The 22832-nt window shown below is 41.4% G+C and overlaps 1 protein-coding gene across 2 annotated transcripts in view; it reads right to left on the reverse strand.

The window, feature by feature from the left end:
• C1QTNF7 (C1q and TNF related 7) overlaps positions 1 to 22832 on the reverse strand; it is a 33920-nt gene that overhangs the window by 2717 nt on the left and 8371 nt on the right. Inside the window, exon 2 of one of the 2 annotated variants that reach the window (XM_009673260.2) lies at positions 1255 to 1450. Coding sequence is in view for 1 of the 2 variants with exons in the window: in XM_009673263.2 (XP_009671558.2) it covers positions 840 to 933 (94 nt within the window). In the remaining variant the exon portion in view is untranslated. Of the gene's footprint in view, positions 1 to 839; positions 1066 to 1254; positions 1451 to 22832 lie in introns of those variants that run through there. The other variant, XM_009673263.2, reaches the window with a different exon arrangement.

Below are 22832 nucleotides of genomic sequence, written 5' to 3' on the forward strand. Positions count from 1 at the left end.
CCCGTCACTGGGCACCACGGAGAAGAGTCTCGTCTCATCCTCTTGACACCCTCCCTCCAGATACTTGTACACACTGATGAGGTCGCCTCTCAATCTTCTCTTCTCCAGGCTAAACAGGCCCAGCTCCCTCAGCCTTTCTTCAGAGGAGAGATGCTCCAGGCCCCTCATCATCTTTGTAGCCCTCCGCTGGACTCTCTCCAGTAGTGCCATGTCTCTCTGGTAGTGAGGAGCCCAGAACTGGACCCAGTACTCCAGGTGAGGCCTCCCCAGGGCTGAGGAGAGGGGCAGGATCACCTCCCTCCACCTGCTGGCAACACTGTGCCTAATGCACCCCAGGATCCCATTGGCCTTCTTGGCCACAAGGGCACACTGCTGCCTCATGCTCAACTTGTTGTCCACCAGGACTCCCAGGTCCTCCTCTGCAGAGCTGCTTTCCAGCAGGTCAGCCCCCAGCCTGTACTGGTGCCTGGGGTTATTCCTCCCCAGGTGCAGGACCCTGCCCTTGCCTATGTTGAACTTCAGGAGGTTCCTCTCCGCCCAGTTCTCCAGCCTGTCCAGGTCCCTCTGAATGGCAGCACAGTCTTCTGGTGTGTCAGCCACTCCCCCCAGTTTAGTATCATCGGCAAAGTTGCTGAGAGTGCGCTCTGTCCCTTCCTCCAGGGCATCAATGAATACATTGAACAAGACTGGACCGAGGACTGACCCCTGGGGGACACTGCTAGACACAGGCCTCCAGCTAGACTCTGCGCCATTCACCACAACCCTCTGAGCTCGGCCATCCAGCCAGTTCTCAATCCACCTCACTGTCCGCTCACCCAACCCACGCTTCGAGAGTTTACCGATGAGGATGTGATGGGAGACAGTGTCAAAAGCCTTGCTGAAGTCCAGGGAGACAACATCCACTGCTCTGCCCTCATCTATCCAGCCAGTCATTCCATCTGAGAAGGCTAGCAGATTGGTCAAGCATGATTTCCCTTTGGTGAATCCATGCTGACTTCTCCTGATCACCTCCTTGTCCCGCAAATGCTTTTTTTTAATGCTTTTTTCTAGCCTGGCTTGGACTGTTGTAGGCAATGAACTGTGTTGCAATATGTTGCAAAAAAAAAAACCTTTAAAGCATTATATTTTAGTAGCTGGCTGTTTTCATGAACAACTGAATGGAAATTGGATTTCTCTGTTGCCCAATGTATACCGGGGGACAAAAAAAAACCCAAGAGTTTTAGTTGCTGCTAAGGAGCTGAGGAGTTATAGTACCTTATATACAAAGGTGTCTTAAATTAGTGTTGCATTAGCAGATTCAGTCATGGGTCTGGAGAAATTCTGCAAGTCAAGTTGTTTTTTCTAGTTCCCTTACTGGAGTCTCAGAACACTTCTGAGGGTTTTCTGTTGAAGTTTTCCATTCCTTCAGAGCTAATTTGCAGCATGCAAGGAAATCAAAATCCACTGGTTTCTGTGAGGAGAGGAAGAAATAGAATGGCAAAATCAGAAAAATCTCTTTGGAGAATAGCATCTGCCTTTGTTACAGTGAAACTCAAATTCATTTTCTGAGTCACGGTTAAACAAGTTGCAAAGTGAATCAACCTAGAAATCCGTGTTCCCATTCCCATCTCTGTTATACTGCTTGGCATTCACTGATTGATTTAAAACCCAAACCATTAAATTTATTTGCAGTTCATGAAATGTCATACAGTATATGGCATGTCCAGATCAGTTCAGCAAGGAAAACGATCAGCATATGTACGTACACATACACACTCTTTACCAAGAACCTTTTCTATTTTACAGACTAGAGAATGAGAGACTGCATGTTGATATCAATAGCAGTGCAGAAAAAAAGCATTAAAATATTTTAGTTGCAGAGAAATAAGTGATGTTCCAAAATTCTCTTCAGTGATTTATATTTTGCTTTTCATATTAAACATCTTGTATCAAATTGGCACAAACCAAACTATTAATTTTGCTGTCATTTGATAAAGGCTTACAAAATAAGCAGGCACAACTGCCCTCTAAGAGTGGATTAACATATGAATGCATACCATTACCAGAGAGTAGCAAATGATGACTCCAAGAAAGTAGTTATCTACAAGCACCAACTTCATAGTGACATTTGCTCTGATGTACTAAACATGCTACCCAAATAAAACTCATGGATTTTCATAGGACCCAAGTCAAAGACAACAAACCTTTCAGCACAGGAGAACAATTTTAAGCATTCAGCCAGGAGGGAGCAGCCTGGAGGGAGTTCATGCCTGAGCCTGCATATACATATGGCACAAAGCTGATGCATAAGAAGTAGGCACAACCTCAGAATCAAGGACGGGAACAAAGACTGCCCTTCGCCAGATGAAAGTCTGAACCAATAGGCTAGATATTCCCACATTGTGTTGCACATGAGCCAAGCAAAAACAGTTATCAAGAACTGCTTGTTTTGCTTCCATCCAGGATCTTTTACAAATCAGAAAAAGAGCCTTCACACAGCTGCTCCTGTCACGGGACTGGCCAGTAACTTCTTGATGTGTGAAGCTGTCTGCAGCTCCCAGACCTCCCTGCTGTTCTCCTCATGTGCCTACCGGAAACGAATTAGTCTGGGACATGTGTTTTGGCTAAGGCCATGGGAAAAAAGTTATGTGGGGAAGGTAAGGAGAATAGGGTTGTTGAGAGAGGGTGTGCCTTCAATAGCTGGGGAATTGTGGTTGAAGAACCAGTTTGGGAAGGGGAAAGCATAGGGGGTTGGAAAATGAAGAATAGGTGATTAAGATCTTGGTTTAAGCAGCTGACAAGTGTGGGTTAAGGAGTGATAGGGCTGTGAGACAGGGAGGGGAAGGAAGAGGGGATTGGGTTGAAACAGTGGTAATGTTCAGGTGATGATGTTTACAGTCTCAAATTTAGGCTGCTTCCAACAGTAGTACCCCCAAAAATGGCATTTGGGAAACCAGGCGTTAGGCCACAGGTTCAGGACCTCTCTTGCCTCTTGCATTTTCTTCCTGCATAATGGTCCAGCTTCAGAAGGAGAGGTGGAGGGTAACCTCTTATCCCAGTTTTGCTGTGTATGGAAGACGACATCTGTCCAGGGCTTGATAGGAATCTTTTTTTTCGCATTCCAGTCATAGTTACATTAACAATATTTTTAAATGTACAAATGGTCTCTCTGTGCTGCTCTTGCAACACAAAAAGCCATTAGCTTTTCCAAGAGGGGAACTGGAAATTCTGCCTATGCGGGCAAGTCCCCAACTAATGCTGAACAGAAATGGCTTGCTAAACACTATTCAGTGTGGTCCTTTCAATCCAGGTGATATTTTAAACATTCCCTAACATACTGGGGAGTGCAAAAGTAGTAAAAGGTCACCTTTTCCTTCGCTTTCTTCAGCTATAGAGTTAGTTTGCTACACCTTAATTTTCTGACTTCAAAATTAGTGTAATTATGAATGTCTTTGACAAGACTGTGGAGGACTATTTACTTTATATTTATATGACACTTTGAAGATGTAAGACATTGCAAAACTCCTATATAGAGAGTTTGATTTAATCATCTAAAATCAGCCTGGATTTTATTACTGAGAGTTTATATGTTGCAACATATAAAGGCATGATAAAACTAGGAGTTTCTGAAGTGCCCAGTGATGACCGAGTTGTGATCCCAGGAATGGTAGAACTGTCCATTACAATAGGGCTTAGACTGTAGCAAACACTCCTGAGGAAAAATCAGTGCAGCTTCCAGAATTCTGCCTGAGAACCTTTAAAAAATAACCGCATAATTATGCATTTCAGAACAAACTTAGAAAATCAGTGTTCTGGAATTTACCATTGCTAGGTAAGAAGTAACTTTGTGGCGCTAAGACCTTTGGCCAAAATTTACAAAATGTCCTTAAAAGCCTGTGTTTAGAAACAACCCATATGACAACCACACAAAGAAAATGCATCTTGGCGGGGAAGTTAGGTATCTAAGTCCAAGTGAATGATCCGTAAAACCTCTGACATACCAACTGGGGCATGAGCGCCTGCCATGTTCTAGCGTTTCTGAAGAGGATTGCTTCAGGCACATCTGTTAGAGTAGCACTGTGCAACACACTCAAGATAGCAGCAAAAGAGCTGGGTCAGGGAACAGATCCAGGCTGTACACACTTAAATAGCTCAATGCCTGAGCAACATGCAGCCATGCAAATGCTGCTGGAGCTCTTTCAGCACTGCATCTGCGGGGCACTGCACTACCCACTGGCCAGAGTTGGCTACAGGGTCTTCTGACCCTTGGTGCACTGTTGGCACATTCAAGAACATCAAAGTGATGCAGCCTCAATGTGAAATTGAGGAGAGTAATTTAAGGAGGAGGTAGCTGGATGTCACAGAGGCATGGGGCTTAGCTGACTGTGTCTCATCTGCAGAAATGATATAAGTATTTAAAAGCTTTAGCCCTTACAGTAAATCAGTAGGGCTTGAACTTCTGAAACACTAAGGCATTCTGAAAATGGGACCAGAGCTCCGAACGCTTTTGATGCTTTTGAAAATGCTACCCTTTAGCCTGAATAAATTGTTGTAACATATGAATGTTAGGTGTCCCTAGCCTGTGAGATTGCTAGCTGTCTCAGGAGCCAGGCTCTGATGTCATTTACACCTCTGATTGATAGTCTCCTCAACTCCAGTGCTATTACACTGGACTTGCAAATACATGAGATAAACATCTGGACTCAGATCAGCATAGTTTCCTGACAATTAGTGGCTATTTTGAATAAAATCTTGTTCTTGTGGAGTGACTCTACCACAAAGCTATTACTTCAACAGCATTGCCTATATATTTATACTGGAATAAAAGAAGGAGAGTTTGGCCCAGTGTAGTCACATTTGTGATTGTAAAGGTAAATGTCAGATTCCTGAGCTAGCAGCCAGGAAGATATAAAAATAGAATGAATTTTATGTAATGTCTGCTTTTGGGTAATAGCACGTTTTTTAATTATGCTTCTTCCTGATTAGATCAGCTCTTTGAATAACAACTTGATTTTCAATGAGGATAAGCAATTGTTTCTGTGAGACTGAGGTACATGCACATTTGAAAGCCAACTCAACAACACCTTGAAGCTGTCACATTCACTTTAGATTCTATATGGTATAGTATATTCCTGTTTAAAGAAAGACCTATGTTTCCACAGAAGAGTGAAGAGGACAGGGCATCTTGCCTCTCATTATGCTCACAGAAAGGCCAGCTCCATCCAAGCCTACCCTCTGTGAACCCAGTTTGTACCAGATTCTATGTCCCATTTCAACAACCCAGAAGAGGAGCACCAGGGAAAGCATGTGAGCTTTCACAATGGACTGTTCATTCCTTTTCAGAACTATATGTAGGTTCAACATGTAGGTACTCTCTAGTAATAGCTGGCTTCCAAGATGATCACTGTAATGGTCATCTTAGCATTAACTGCACCATCAAGCACTCACAGAGCAGTCTAATTTCTAGTTTATGGGCCTCATTTTCTGCATAAGCATACGGATGCTTATCCCCATTCACCACTGTGATATCAAAACAAATTTCATTAAGCAACATAACAAATTCTTTTCATTCAGGATTTGCTCCCTCTTTCATCAATCTCCTTATAAGAGCCATTTCTATAGTAGAGTATTTGCATTTGCACAACCTTGATCTGAGGTTTTTGTTTGTTTTTCATATATGCTACCATGCAAATGTAAAACTATGTTTTATCAAGTTAGTATCAAGCTTGTTTATTTGAAGAAATGTTTGGATTGTTCTTAGTACACATTTAAAAATACAAAATGTGCTATATGGGCTTTTTGCTTGTTAAAGTCTTCATCCTGACACTAATCTTTTTTCCTCTGTATTTGTGTTATACAGACTTCAACATTTTAGGCAGACACCTTTTAATCTCCAAGAAAAAAGCTTATGAAGGAAAAATAAGAAGTAGCGTCTCATTTGTTTGTTTCATCACTGGTACTACTGACCTTGAAAGGTACAAACTCATGCTGTTTTATTGAGCGCTGAAAAGCTGAGAATCTCTGAAGAGCTCTATCAATCTATTTGGCCAACTACTATAACCTACTATATATCCTAGATGCAATATATTTTAATAGCTCTTTAACAAGAGTTTAACAGGTATAAGATATTATTAAGGGAAAGGGAAAAGGAAAAGGAAAGGGAAAGAGAAAGGGAACAAAGCTTGCCTGACACAAATTCACTTAGAGTTACAGATTTAACTGTGATATGATAACTTTTGTTTGGTGCATCTAATCATTTGTCAGCCTGTTTCTGTACACTGAAATCAAATGCAAATCTCCCTCTTATTAATCTGGTCTGTTTGATCAGATTCACAAGGAGATAGAAAGGAAAGAGAGCCCGGAGTTTTCTTTCAGGAGATCTAATTTCTGTTCCTAGATCAGCTGAATTTTTATTCTGTGGCAGTTATTTAATCTTACGTGACTCTATTTCTTCATCAGTAAAACAATATCAACACCAATAATAAAGGAGATAATATTGCTCTGCTGATGTGGAAGTAGGTTATCTCAAAAGCACTTTTCAGATTCTGCTTTTCCTAAGTAATTGTGAACTGCCATTTCAAGTTTAAAATCAACTTTCCCATGGGACATTAAAATGGTTGAAGTCAGCATAATTCCTGCAGTTTCTCTCAGGACTGTGCAGATGAGGTCTAGCATGCTGAGAGCTGGCCAGTTCTGATTTTTTACAGTGCATCAGTTCTGCTCAACATTAAGAACGAAATTCAGGCCTCATGTAATTGGGCATATCTCTACTGAAACCAAGTGCCTTGTACTTGTATTCAGTCTTGAAAATGTCTCCACGCTTGAGTTCTTGCAGCAATGATTTTACTGTCCTTTGAGAGTCAGCCTATTTGGGAAGCATTTGCTTCCTTGGGTTTCTCTGGGAAGCAGCAAGAGAAGGTGCAGCTGTCAGCCAACTTGACGCTCTTTAGTAGGACAGGTCTGACCTTTGGCTAACAAGGAGTAGGCTTTACCTTGACTTTGTTCTGCATGTGTGTGATGCTGCAGGGTGAGCTCGGCAGGGTCTACCTGGGACCTCAGTGCCCATTCCTGGATGGTCTGAAGCTTATCAGCTTGCTGATGGCATGCTTGGCAACCAATTTCATTTCATTTTCACTTGAATTTGCTCTGATCTCAAGCTGCCAACAAATTCCACCTATTTTTGGATTAGGTGATGTTAGAGTCAACCTAGAAGGTCTCCCGCAATCCATCTAGTCTTCCCAACATTGATCGAGATGCCACCATTTGGAGACAGCTTAGATGGAGACTTCTTACCTAAATACAGCGTGCTGAGGCTAGTCCACATGGCCAGTAATTGTATGTTTGGGCGCCACGTAAGCTTTCTGGTGCGCTCTGCTCTGGGGATACCAGCTGGATTGTCCAGACACAGCGCCAGAGGTGTTCCTTCAGGCAAAGTGTAATAAGGACAGCCAGGTAGCATGGTGTCACATCTACAGAGGGCACAGTCTTGGGGTCACATCTGCAGTGCAGATACAGCCCGGGGTAGTGGAATGTGGTACATTTTGCCAAGGTATACGTATTTCTTTTGAAAAATGGGAATTGCAGATAACCCTCTTTGTGATACTGTAATGAGTGAATATGAGGGTGCCTTACTGTAGACTATAGAGTTTTATTCAGGTTCCTCATTCAAGTATCTACTGATATAATTCACAGCGATGATAAACTCAATGCTATTTACAGATGCAATTTCGTGACAGCTGTCTGCCATGGTCCTTTTTGCATTTTAAGCAGCAACTTTGATGTAAATGTACTATTTATTTCTGAAGAAATTCTGGCTAGTCTAAACAGTCTGTCAGGTTCACTTCTTGTGAACTGTCCCTCAGGAATTTCCTTATGTAATTGTTAATACACATAAAATATAACAAAGGAGTGAAAAGCTCAAAGTATATTCACTTTTTTGATCAGGGTAAATATTTTTGCAATTTCTACTTTAAATGAAAACCTACAGAGATTCAAAAATTTATTGACTTGCAAATAAAGTTGAAAATGCATAGAACATGGACAAGCTTTCTGTTGACTTGATTAAAAAGACGATTCCTTTCAGTGATAAAACTAAAGTTTTATAGAACGGAATCAAGGTATAAACCTGACATTTCTTAGTGGATTTTCTTATAATTTAAAGTCTCTCAGATCAGTTCTGGTGTTATCCCTCAGGGCATTATTTTATCTAAGACAAGTAATTCTGTGTGTGTATGTGTGCATGTGTGTATACACACACACATATACATCTGTACCCTTACACAGTCAAAGGTGTCCAGATTCTCACTTAGCTTTTCTTCCTGTCCTGGAGAATGCTGGATGCATTTTGTGTCCAAGATATTATTAAATGTTCCTTTCTATTTGACTTTGACTGATGGAGTTAATTTTCTCTAATACAGATCTATTCTCTGATGGCCCCAATTAATGATCGACTTAGATTTGTTTCTAGCTGATAAACAGTCAGCTGAGATGGAATAAGCTGTTTCGTTGTTCTTATCTTTGTGATAGGCATCTTCATTGAGCATTGCAGAAAATACTGTTTTGATCTTTGTGATTTTGTTTATTGCTTAAAATATACATTGTGTCTTGAACTTAATTGCAATTGAAAACTCTCCTACACTCCAATGTCTTGTCTTTCCTGCTTAGAATACTCTTTTTTTTTTTTTCTGTGAGATACTACGATTTGTTATGAGGCGTCTGCTTTTCCTCTTTATTTGGGAAAATTTAAGTGTATTTCATGTGTACATACACACACACACACACACACACACACACACACACACACACAAAATAGAAGTAGAAAAATAAGTTTTACGGACCTATCAGCTCATGGGGCAAAACATCAAAACACTTCATTTGGAGACAGTTTTGTTGACACAGCTTATCTCTTATGGATTTTATTTATTCTATTTATTTTACTAATGAATGAAATTAGGTCTCTGCTGAAGTTTATAAGTCACTGCTGTTCCTTCTACATAAAATTAATTGGTGTGCAAATTTGTTGTCCTCAGGCTATAATGAAGTCATCTGTAACAGTCATTTCATTATGTCTTTTTTTTTCAGTTAATGCTACATATGAATTGCTGTGATTGTGGTTAAGGTCTTCCTGAAGCGGAGATATTTTCCGAATCTTTCTGTAAGCCTCGATGAACTTTTTAATCCATAAACTTGGAACTTATAAGAACTTCAGGCTTCTGCATCAGTAGGCATTCCACATCAGTAAGTTTATTGGCTTAACCAAGCACATAATAGAGCATTTATTTTCCTTTAACCTTTTTGTCTCCTTTGAACATTTTTTCTGATAATTTCATTTGATTCTTTTTATTGCTTGCATTATAAGACTGATTAATGTGCTATTTAATGTTATCCTTCTCAGAGAAGTGGCAACTTTGGACTCCTTGTGATTGCCACAAATACGTCTATATTTAATATTTTTAGTATACAGTTAAATATTCTAATGGTAACACGGTCATCTGCTCTTGTGTAAGAGTCACCTGCTCTTCTCCTCTAGTGTATTAACATTAGTAAGCAACATTCTGGAAGTCATGCAGTAGCTCTATGCAGCTTCAGTGCTCTCATTTTATGCTCTCAGATCAGTATAAAACCACCATCTCTAACAGAAATGCAGCTGCCTAAGTTGATGCTGATGCTGATGTTGTTATCTGGTCCCTGCTGAAGACATACAATAGGACAGTGAATCTCACCATCGTAGTGATCACTATTCTGCAATACTTAAAAGCCAAGAAAGTATAAACTTTTTTTAACAAATAAGCAGATGCTGCTCTAACTCAGAAGAAGAACAGATCTGTTGAGTAAGTTGCATTGCAGAGTTTCTTTCCAGAGCCACACTGCATTATAAGCTAGAAGGTATACACAACTGGATGGTAGCAGTGGGAACGAAGATCTTTTGCATTCAGAGCAGCTCTGTAAATTTGGTCTGAATCTCTGGAAGCAGAGGACCATCATCAGCCCATGGCATTTTACTAGTAAGTTTGTGAGAGGAATCTCTGCTGCCATCTCAGGCTACTTCCCAAAGAGTAGGACAGTGTCAGAGAAGCTACCACTCGAAGCCAATGTTTTGAGAAGCTTTCGTGGCTGATCCCAAAGTACTGAATGGATATAAAGCGTTTCAAAGATTTAATGGGGTTCAGTAAGAAGACGAGTGAAGATCAGTGGTGGTAAACTTCCATAGCTTCCATAGCTGTGCCTCCTGTGCAGACAGATAAATGGCTCTACTTTCAACCTGTTTATTCCACATCTTTTAGAAGTGTAGTCTCTCTCCTTTCCCGGTATCTTCATTTCAGTCTCATGGTTCAGGCTTCCTTCCTGCACTTTTCATACTTTGGTCCCTTGTCATGAGGGGTTCTTTTTATTTCTCCTACTTCTATGTTTCTGCTGTGGCAGAAAATGTGTCTTTCAAATGTCACCTACCTTTGTTCAAGCTCTGAATCCCATAGCCCTTTCCACATTTGAAAGAATAGGATTTTTGTTGTTAATTTGAGCTCTGATCATCTCCCATGGATTTCAGTGGGTCTGCATAAAATGAGCAAGATTTAATTAACTCCAGAAAAATAGGACATAGTCAGAAGTGTTTCTAAATATAATGTTTTCCAGGAGAAATGAATGTCTCTTATAGAAAAAATACTCTTAATTCATCAAAACTGCATAAATTCTCCTATGTTTGCTACAGACAACTGAAAGGCTAGTCTAGATACTCAATAAAGCATTGCTTTTACTGGCACACTTTTTACAAAATAAAAAAGGTTTCTTTTCTTAATGCAAACGCGTCTCATTATTATTCAAAATCTGGTTTGTTTATTTATCTATTTTAACCACAAAAAGTCAGACGATGCAGACTCTTCCTTTGCTCTCCGTAAGCAGCCAGCTGAACACAGCAGTGTCTCTGATGACTGCATGTCCTCAGCCCCACTGCTGGCTAAGTTATGGGGTGATGGCATTTGCCATTCCTTGCAAGAGGTTGCTCTCCTGCGACTGCCAGCGAGACAGGTCTCCCACCATCGAGCTCCCCTCTCCTTGCTAGACTCCTGACACGTTTGAACTCTCCTCCCTGGTCTTTGGGCAACAAGAGCCCCAAAATAAAATCTATCCTGTCCCCAAGTGGAATATGGTTGAAGAGACCCTCTTCCCCTTTGTTCCCCCAGCCCATCTGGATGTGGATCCCTCTAAGTTTTCTTTTATAGTAGCCAGATGCTGAGGCTAGAGGTGAGGGGGAAGGACAGATGCAACAGCATGTGAAGCCCAGCAGCGGCCAAGGTCTTCCTCATGTGCCCCTGTTATGTCCCTTCAGGCTGCCACTATGTCCACATGGGATACAGAGAAAGGAGTTTCTACCTATCTGGAGAGCAGCATGGTGGCAGGAAAGCGCCCACAGACTGACTTCATGCTGGGTGAGTGAAAATGTCCACGCTAAGCGACGCTGCAGCTGGCTGAGAAAAGTCCGTAAATGGAAAACCCAGACATGGAACGTTTTTTCTGCCAGCAACCTATCCAAAGTACATTATTGGCTATAGTGAATATTCACGTTGTGAGGAGCCCAGATATCATAGTCACTTCTCTCTGTTTGAGGTCTATCTTCAACTCACAATAGGGATGCAACTGCCAACAGTTGCAGAAAATGACTCAGTTGGAAAGTCATAATGGAGATGGTATAGACCCAGCCCCCACTCACTGGCTCTGCTCTCCCCTCATTTACACACTTTTTAAGACTAATCCCACTTTTAGACCGTGAAAATACAGATTCTGTGCAGGTGGTACCACTTGTGCAGAAGTAATTGCAGCCAAAACAATCTCCTTTCCAGAGACTTTCGATTGCGGAAACAGGGCAATAATGACTCACAGCTTATTAGCAAAAGTAGTGGTTTTGGCAAAAACAAGAATCCCATTAAGTGGAGAGATTGTTCTCTCTTGGAGTTTTGTCTGTAAGCTGTGGGGTTTCTTTTTTCTTTTTTTTTTTTTTTTTTAACTTTTGCTGTTTCTGTCCTGATTGTGAGTAGAGCACGCAAACCAGGGGAGAGCCAGGCTGCCTGCAACTCTTTCTATGTTGAAAATCACATATAGCAGGAGGCAGACGGACAGCTAAGACCTGCTATGTGCAGTGAGTGCATAGAAATAAAGCTGCTGCCATTTCAAAATGACAAATGCTCAGCGGCTTCTGGGTTTCGTGAAGCTTCTTTTCTGGTATCTTTGAGGGAAAAATGAATATAGCCAGAGAAGAAAGCAAGAGGTTATGCAACAGCTTCTGCTCTGAGATAAGCAAAAGTTCATGCACTTGCCTGGTGGGGCATTCTGCTTTTCAAGAGCAGACAGAAAAATCAAAAGGAGCAGAAGTGGGACATGGCTGTGGCTCCTCAGTCATGGTCTTGTTACCATGACTTTGCTTTCTGGGAAGTGTAAACCATTCAGGAACACCAAGATCTCTCTATCATTCTGTGTATGCATGTAATAGTAACTGTACTATTTATCCTAGTCAAGTCTAAATAACAGGAGAAGGCTTCGGGAGTATGAAGTCCAATCTTACTGTATGATAAGTCACCCATACCATTCTCTGCTTAGAGACAAACAAAAGTTTTTTAAAGCACATCCCGTCCCTTCTGTTCATTCCTTTCCTCTGGCTGTGCCCTATCAGTACCAGATAGGCAGCTCCAGGATATCAGGAGATTTTAAGGCTCACGGTCTTCCCTCATTCTCCTGATTTACTTTTATTGCAGGCTAAAGTTTATAAACCTTTGACTCTTGTTTACAAATAGCCTGGATAACGTTAGCAAACAAACAGCACTGTCCTTGAAAATGCTATTTTAAACTCAGATATTTAAAGATCAATTTTATCTCTGCCATCTGTAACTAGCTAAAATTCCAAGTGTTTTTCTTAAAAAGGACTTTAGCAATGGATAGTAAACATGAGCTAGATTAAAAACAATTTAAAGTGCAGTTTTTTAATGCTGGAAAAAGTCTATTAGACACCTGTGTTATCTACAGCTTCCAAATGATGCCGAAAAATGGTGGGCCTCCCAGTTGTCATAGATGATTTTTTTTCTTTTAATCTGTATGATTTGTTTCTAACATTTATGCAGGAGCTTGCACTGGTTTATCTTCAGATAGTTTAGTTAAATAAATGTAAAATCCTTGATGGACACCTTAGTTGACCTAGAATCAACCAATTTATTTTTAATTGGGCCTAAGTTGGAATAAGGAGGTATATAAATTAAGGATGTAGTCGGGTACTTGCTGCAGAAAGGTGTATGCCAATTTAAAATTTAACTACCCCTCGGCTGTTTGTTACTGCCCTTCTGTTGGTGCTCACTGTCTTTGTAGGTCAGGCACTTCTGCAGACTGTTTAACTCATCTGACTTTGCATTACATTGGATGAGGAGCATTTGCCTGCTTTGTTATCCATTACCATCTGGTAAAGGAATATGACAGTCAGCTGGATAAGAGAGGGAAGGGTTCCCCCACAGCAAATGGCTAACAACAGCATTGTGCGTTATAAACCATTCCTATACTCATTGGACCCGCCTAAATCAGCTGTTTAAGCTGGGCCTTACACCTCCGCAGACACACATTCCTCTCCACTGCCCTTCCGATGGTTGTGGCCACCTTACGTAGGAAATCTCAGCAGACAGCAACTGCTGTCAGAGACAGCTTTAAGCATCTCAGCAAAGTTCACCAAACTTATTTGTCAAAAGTTGATGATGCTAGAATAGCTGACACATGCTCATTTCCTTCTGGCCACTTTACAACATGGGCAGGTGATAACAATTTTTATCCATTGCCATTGTTTACTAGGTGAATAGGAGCCAAAGAGCTAAAAGTGTCCAGATGGGTGCTTGCAGTTATCTAATTAAATCAGTTTTTTAGGCTTTAGGCTGTGGACAGATGTTCAATTTGTAGAGAGCTGTGCCAGATGCAGATTACACAGCCACACAGCTGGAGGTTATTGCCCTCACGACTCCGTTGGCAGAGCTATCCCTGATCCTCTTTAGCTTAACCAGAGTGCAGCGATGCCTCTCCCCCAGCTTGAGAGGGAGCGGCTGAAGAAGTTGTCACCTGGCCTCCCACTCCTGGCTCCTTGTTGCAGCGTCAGGTTTGCTGTGTACTCCAGAGTGCATCTCCTGGCCCGTTTCATTCAAAATTAACGTGGTTAGCCAACGCAGTTGACATAACAGCTCTCTTGGCTGTCCTGGTTCGGTGTGTCTAAAAGGAGCAGGAGCATTCGTGCCAGACCTCACAGAGGACATCCCTCACAGCTTTATCGGCCAAGGTGGTGGTGATGGCCCAATGTAATAAATTGTTTTGCGTTGTTCACCTACCAAGACCTTTTCATTGACTTGAGCCAGGGCTGCAGGGTTTGATGAAAGATAGTAAAAGGCTGGCTAGTCCAAAGAAGGAAACTTTTAATTAAGCTGTTATGTTTTCATCAAATGTGTTAATGTATGCACAGACAAAATAAAACATAGTTGACCAAATCAGGCGAACTACTAGCCTCAGTAGGCCAAAAATATCTTACCAGACAATATTAAACTTTCCATGTAACACTAAGGTTGACTGTGACTGTTGAACATGCTTTTAGTGTCTTAAACCCTATCTACATTATGAACTATCATATTCATTCTCACGACAATTCTCAATTGGTGCAGTTCTATTGCTATAAAAGCACCTTCAATACCTTACAAATACATCTATGTAACCACGACTTTTAGCTCTTGAGCTGGCCTACTTTCAAGCACGCTCAGTCTATGTTTTCTTCCCATTGTTCAACAGTTGGGCTTATTAGTAAATGAGGCAGGTAATGATGTGTCCAACACAAAGGAGGAAAAATGTCGCTACAGCTGATGATGCTATTTGGCTTCTCTTAACACTCCAAGCAGTCGGTTTGGAAGAGCTTTGAATTAAGCATACATAATGCACTCCTATACTGCCCTTGCAAAGGGCAGTATATTTCTCTTGATTGCATTTTTAGAGATCATGGTAACATAGAGAAATCAGTCCACATCTTTATTTGTTACAGAAATGAATGAAGAGCAATGGATGAAAACAACTCCTAGGCCACAGCTCCCTCCCCTAGGCCCTGCTCTTGCATTGCTTGTCTTCACAGGGCGGACTGTTATCATGCTGAGCCACGCAGAGCAGCCAACCTTTTCACTGTCACTCAGAGAGTACCTAAAAATCACAGAACAGAACCCATTATGGCTGTATACAGCATTAAGATAGCTAGAGGAAATCCTTCACTTGTGCATGTCTGCAGAAAATGGAAGATTCTGTGACCATTTGTTCCTCGTAACAGTCACCTTGGCTACCTCCATCATGCAAAGCATACGGTCGTGTCCATCTATCTCCTCAGGAAATGAGTGACTAATCTTCTGTGTATATAAGCTGCTATTACTTATTGCTTGTGCTCAACAGTCCCCACAGTTTCCTTTACACTTTCCAAATAGTGAAGAAAGTGTGTTCGCTATTCCAAGAAACAGTATTTATGTGAGTTATGAGTACTCCTGAGAATATCCATTTAAGTCGGTTTTCAAGTCACTTTTTACCAAAGCTTTCCAAAGTTTTAGCAACACAGCTAGCAATTATCCAAGCAAAAAACCATCAACAGCAGCAGCAAGAGAAAGGGAGACATAAGCAGCTGTATTCGAGACAGGGATCAGCAGAGCAGAAACTCAGATTTGCTGCAGTGCCTTTGCTTAGTTGTGCACTGGTTTTAAGCTCGACATTTGATTGTCTTTGACCACTAGATGGCATAAAAAATGCTCTTGTGTGCATCATCTTGTTTCTGAAAAATTATGAAGCCCTGGGTTCACACTGTATTTAGAAGTGGATTCTTACATTGCTTTTGATCAGAAGGATATTTGGATATTACACTTAAATGTAAAAATTTATCAGTAGGATTCATCCTATTGAGTGAAAAACAGCAAAATTCAGTTTCAAAATCAAGCATTGCCAGAGAAAGTACTTGTTCTCAGGAGCCGGAAAACATAACATAAAATCAGGAGAGAAGAAGATTGCTTTGCTAATCGGGGGATAGGACCAGGTACTAAAAAATTTCTGATTCTCATCTTGGTCCTGATGATTATTCTCTTTGTAGCTTTGGGCAAATTGCACAAGCTACTTCACTTCTTTATTTGCGTATGAAGGGTTGTTTTTCTGCCTTGCGATGGTGCTGGAGGAGTTGATACTCATAAAGCAGAAATACAGAAAATGCTAAGACTTCTGAAAGCTATATGGAAGAAAGAGCTCTCCCGGTTTGCCTTCCCTTATGTGCTATTGCAACATCCAGTTATTGCTGTGCTAATGTGATAACTATAGGAAGACTATGTGGTATTGATAAATTTAATGCATACTGAAAGAAATGTTGCTGAATACTACTGAAAGAAAGAAATACTACTGAAAATATTGGATTAACACTTTTTGTTGTGTTTATAATTATAATTATAATTCATTATGGATATTTCATGGCAAATGAAAACTTATGCCTGTCTGGTACTCTCCAAAACCCTTCTGAGTTAAGGAAACATCCTGATGGAGGCTTACGCTAGTCTGATATACATCCTCAATCTAACTTCCCTGAAGTTCAGGGGAACTTTCAGTTCAAATCTGAAATTTTGGTGCAGTCTCTAGTTCAGTTGCTTATTCATAATAAAAACTGCTAGTTATTCAGAGTGCTCTGTGGCTGCTGGGAAAGGTAAAGTCTCTTGTACATCCTCAGTATTAAGCCTGATGATCTTTGATGATTTCACCGCTGAAATATGTGATCGGATTATAGTGCCTTCTGATATTGCCAGATCATAAACTAAGACTTTTCTGAATGCTCTTAGGAGACAAATGAAGAGGGTAACGAACTCACTGTAAATTATCAGTGACTGGGAAAATCTCACAGTGCCAATTTACATTACTGCTATGGTCATGAGATGACATATTCCTTTTACTCTTATCTTTATTGGGTGTAGTGGATATGAATACCCTAAGGAGAGCCAAAGGATTTTACAGTGTACACCTGGAACTTGTCAGCATTTAGAAAGAAAGATTTACAGGTTCAGATGAGGTCAGTGCTGAAAAAATGAACTTGGCATGATGTCCCTGAGAAAACAATACTGCAGCAATGAACAATGGTATTCAAGCGTGCCTTCTATGCTGATTTCACTGCCAATGAAAGGAGACTGAATATATATATCTTCCCATAATCACAGATGGTATTTATAGCATAAATGCAATTTTTGGTTTATCTGAAGCTGAATTTTATCAGCTGTCCTTTAACAAACTCTGAAAGCAGACTGTGAATGAGAGAGAGAGAAAAACTGTCAGACCAAAACAAACCTAACAGCACAAATGATTACTGATTGGCCTTAAAGAAAACTGAGAAAAACAATTTTAATAACGAAAATAAGACCCTGAAGTGCTGTAACTGCAATGCCAAAATGATTTCCAGCCGCTCACAAGAATATCAGCTTTGTTTTTCCAGTGATAAATTTAGTGTTTTCACTTGTCCCCGTTGAACATTCTAGTGATGATATTGGAGACTTTTCAATTTCCATTTAAGATTTTTGAAAGCAAATAAAGTTATCTTGGCAGCTCTTGGGAGAGCTAACGCAGTGGTTATTAGAAGATGTGTAGAAAACAGTTTATACCAAGGTTGAGTTCAGTGTCAATGCTGAGCCCATGCCGTTGTCTCCCAAGCCATACCATGGCAAGGTGACAGTAAACACCCTGCAGCCTCCGGAGCACCCAGAAGTTCTACGCATCAAAGAGCAATTTAAGAAGGTATTTTTGAAATTTGCTTCCTTGTTCTGCTACAACAACATCACCATTATGCATCACCTCCTGGTCGAGAGAGGCCGTATGGCAGAACCCTTCCCCTATAGCGACACGCTATGTATGCGCAGAATGAATGGACCAAGCACAGCTGTAGTTATAGCAAACCCTAGCAATGGGAGCCCCGCTGCATTCCTACACGAGGACGTTTCTGGGAGGGCTGGCCTTGCTTTGAATACGCAGGGTTTCGGTTTTCTGCATAGGCATGACGCGATAGAGGAGATAGGGTGGGAGGAGACCGCCAGCCAGAACAGGCTGCTGCCACCACAGGAACATCCAAAGTATCTCGTGGTGCCTCCAGGAGTGAGCCATAAGCCACACTGGTTCTGGTGTGCTGTAGTTTAGCTATCCCTAGTGCTGAACACGCTCCTATTGAAAAAGTCTTTGGGGTTCCCATTTTGGATGCTAACATCGTGATCCTTTGGAACCCATGACAGGTCCTCTCCTCATAGCCACTGCTTGCCCAGGTTCACTAGTAATTGACTACAGTGCTCCCCTCCTGGCCAGAGACGGTAGGAAGCACAATTACCTGTACTGATAACCTGCAGGAAGTGTTTTATGATCCTAAAAAATACAGTTAAATACCACTGATATATGAAATTTTATAATAACATGCACAGTAAAGGTACAAAGTTTTAGGCCTTGGCATTATTTTGTTCCAAATGATTACTTTTCTAATGCTATTTTTTCTAGATATTGAAATTATAGTATGTTGTTGCTCATCTAAACGGATCAACAGGAATCTCAAATTAAGACTCTAATAAAGCAATAACAAATTAGAGACATTTTAGTTTCCAAAAAAAAGATCAAGCTGAGACTGAAATTTGCAGAATTAAATTATAGGGAAAAAGAAACATAAAGAAGCACGAGTATTTGGCAAAGAGCTGACAGCCTTAGAGATTCCCCTTACTACTCAGAGAATTCACTTATTTTCCCCATGTAGAACACACACAATACCTTATTTAGTAATATTTCAGGAAGCTTTTTTAGCATCTGGCATTGAGCATAATTTTTGCAATGTTCTGGCAGCATGCTATGCTGTAAAACTAAAGCATTATTAGCATTACTAAAGCATTATCCCCTTCTTCTCATTTTTATTGGTCAAAGGATTGTCAGCTTCAGATATTCACTGCCCATGATTGTGGTTCACAGCACACGTGTTGCAACACTTACCAATATGTGGGAAAAGTGATTCTAATTAAGGCAAGTAGTTGCACTGTGGTTTATAGGATTATGCAAGCCATAAGCGGATGAGACAAGTAATGTTTTCTGCAGCTTCTTTAATGGCATGAATTGAATTGGATAGAGTCTAGTAATAGACCTAGAACACTTTTTTATCTGATAACTTCAAAAATTGTTATGCAACTTATCTTTAAGTGAAACAGCTTTCATTAGCACTTAGTGAATACCATCCTTAATGATATTAATAAAGTCAATATAAAGGTCAAATAATTATTATCAACATTTCTTATAACAGGCTAGATTTTGGTGGATATCCTTTTCCTAAAGAAGATAAAATAAATTTTGGCACGTGACAAAATTATTGGATGTTATCATTGTTTTTCCCAAAATTTTACATAAAATGTTTCTGTCTATAATAGTCTATTTTGGAGTTAAAAAGGCAAGACTAAGAAAATCTAAGCCAACAACAAAGTACTGTGACAAACAGAATGAGAAGCGCTAAGTCCTTCATCAAGTCCACTAAAGGCTTTGCAATTGCTATTAATCATTATGCTCAGGGTGCTCAGAGACTCTGGTGACAATAGCATAAGACCAAAAGAGGGAGGGGGAAAGTGAAGAAGGAAGGAGATGCATTTCTAAATAATCCGCAGTGAATGACAATATTAGTGAACTCTTAAGAGGTATTCAGATAGGTTTTAACACACAGTGTAGAGTGTCCATGTCCACTGGGATATAAGGTAAAATCAGTGGGCTAAACTAAGTTCTCATTGACATTGATGTAAATACAGAATAACTCATCTGACTGCATCATGGTTACTTCCAGTTTTCCAGTGAGTAACCAAATAGAAATTGGTCCCATGTTGCTAGACTCTCTCTTCCAGTCCCTTCTATAGAAACTACTCATAAATAAATCCACGAGAATATCCAGCTGGCTCTATGTAATCAAATGGCCTCTTGTCAATAGCATGAAAAACAGCAACACCATATTTTTTGTGTGTGCATTCTTAAGAAACCACCTCTCAGTATAAGAGGAATCAGTAGGTACAAACAGCCTTAAGGATCTTGTATTCCAAAAAAAAAAAAACCACCCACCAAAAAGGCAATACTGAAAACACAGAGGCGGTCCTAAGTGTGCCTGCACAGGTGTGCATGCAGGGGAGAAGGAAAGAGGGGAGAACTGAGAGGGCTGCAGAAGAGCAGCCGAAAAAAGCAGAGAGTTCGAGAAAACAGTTTGGACAATTTGAGCTGGTGGATGTGCAGATGCTGGAGCAGAGGAAGCCTAACTCTGAAATTGGGAGCCGCATGCCATCCAGATGAACACCTGGGAACCCAGCAAGGGCACCTTTTTGTGACACGAGGGTATTTCATCATGCTCAGCTGGAAAATAATAAGAAGGGAAATGACAGGAACTGAAATGAGCAATTTTAATATGAAAAGCTGTACCAGGTCATCTGATAGCTATGTGTTCAGTTCCTGTGTGAGTGCCACAAAATGCCAACCTGCTCACATCCGACACTGGTAGGAGATGGACACCAGCTTGTTGGTGCTAACGTGTTGCAATGACCTCTGCTTCAGGCACAGGGCAAACATTACTGGGCCAAAAAACATGCCAGGAAGGCAGAGGTGCCGGGGTCTCTATCTGATTGCAGTTCTCCTCTGCTGCCACCCAGGTCTGTTACTTGGTCTCAGCTGGGACACTACAAGCCAGGTGCCAGCATCAAGCAATACCAAACTGACACTCTTTCAGGGTAATTTTGTGCCTGCTGGACTGTGTGCAGGTTCAAACTGTGATTCCAAACGCTGTATATAAATCTTATAAACAAAACTTCAACTGGAGGCCTCTGAGCGTGAGGAAGTGGGATAAACAAGATTTCAGTGGCAGAAGCATGAACTATTATTGCTTACCAATACGAGGGCCAAGTCCTATCGTGGCCAATGAAGGAAAAAGGCTGAAGCTGCCGTGTGCTCGAGGAACACTGTTGTCCAGCTCACACCTTGCCCCGCTTCGGTCTGCTGGCTGCAGAGAGAGTAAACTAGCTGCAGATAACCAAGCTATCCTTCTACCCAGCCAGCTAAATGGATGAATTTGATGAGCAGGCTGTTCTTCTATCTTACTGCACTTCCCAGTAAAACACTGAGCCCCTATGGGACTGACTCACTATTTATCTGCCCTTTAAGTGGACATTCACCACATTCACCAGCACATAGGGAGAGCAACGTAAGCATGGCACAAGCGAGTGAAAGCATTTTGTCCTCAGTCCCATCATGCAGGTCAGGGATGAACCAGACCCCCAGAGATAGTGTGGCGATTGGCTGCAGAGAGAGGTGGGCCCCGGTTACTGTGTTACCGCGTATCTGCTTCACCTTCTGCCACGGGCCAGCAATGGCCAAACAGCGGCGCTCTTGGAGCCCAGGCCTGGTAGAGCTGCTCTGCATTCCTAAAGGATTGAATCAAAAGGCAGAGCCTAAAACCCATAGGCTACACGCCTTGCAAGAGGTTTATTTTTACTTTGTGAATTTGAGTGCTGGAATGCTCTGTGCTGAATCCAGAGGGGTTAACACTTTCATTCCTCGCAGCATGGCAACACAGGACACCGATGCCATGGATACTGCCTTTTACCTTATGCCTTGATAACCAGAGCAATTAAGATAGCTCTCCCTTATTTTCTCAGCTCACCCTTCCTTTGGGGCCCCCAAAGGAATTATTGCTCCCCCTGTGTGTGACTGTCCTGCACATCTTATTTCTCCTCCCCTCTCCTCATCTTCTACTCCAAGAAACCTTCACAAATGCCAGCCAACAGAACTGTTCAATCTTATTTCTCTAGCTGCAGTTTAACTGGCACATGTCTGAAACGGGCGCATTAGGGTTGAATGATAAAATCAAGATAAGCCAGGGTCCTGGTAGAGGTAGTGACGCCAGCTGCTGTTCCATCTCTGTGAACCGGGCTCACTGGTTTAAAAGTAATGCTAGTCTGAGGAGAAAGATCCTTCACTATCAGTTCCAGGAGGTGGCTGAAAACAATACATAAAGGAAGATTTCTGTACTTTCGCAAGGCAATATCCTGTTCCCTTCTTCCCTCCCAACCAGCGATACCACTGCAAAAGGCAAGGGCAGCACAGGTTGGCAGAGCCACTCAAAGCCACTGTGCCTGCTGCCACCGTGTCACAGGACTGACAGAGTTCCCCAGTCGATTGACTAATGGGCCTGTGCAGGCCAAGGTGGAGAATTTCTTCCTAGCCCTGCAAATCAAAACTCTTGTGTTCACATTTCAGTTTTTTGGGATAGGGTTGCCTCTTGTGATCTAATGAGACAGAGACTCTGGTTTAGTTACCCAGAGCACACCTAAACGGTTAACAAAAATGCTATAAGCAAGTTATACTGCGAATAAGCAACACTGTAGGCAGCTGCCTGCCCCTGTGCTTTCTGGAAGAATTCAGAGAAAGTGAGAAACATTGGTAGACAGAAACATTCATTTGCTCTAATCTGCCTTTGGCTGATATTCCAAAATACGTTATTTAATCAGTGCTCTAAGGGCCTACTGCTGAGCAACCATGGTTACTTCTTTTAATGCACCTTTTGAAAGATGGTTTTGTTTCATCCTGGGCTTTCTTAATGTTCCCTTCTGACTGAAAAGCTGCAGAGGCCAGAAATGGAAAACTTCTTAAATGATATGACTTTTCCAAGGTCTACTGTCACAACATGTAGTTGGCTTTCGGCTTTCTCCATTCAACATCACTTTGGCAAACAAGCAGATAGAGACGGTCACAGCGCCACGTGGAATTCCGTGTTGCTTTTCCTATATGGAGCTATTTTCCCCAAAAAGTTC

This window comes from Struthio camelus, chromosome 4, assembly GCF_040807025.1.
Source record: "Struthio camelus isolate bStrCam1 chromosome 4, bStrCam1.hap1, whole genome shotgun sequence".
Classification (NCBI taxonomy): Eukaryota; Metazoa; Chordata; class Aves; order Struthioniformes; family Struthionidae; genus Struthio; species Struthio camelus.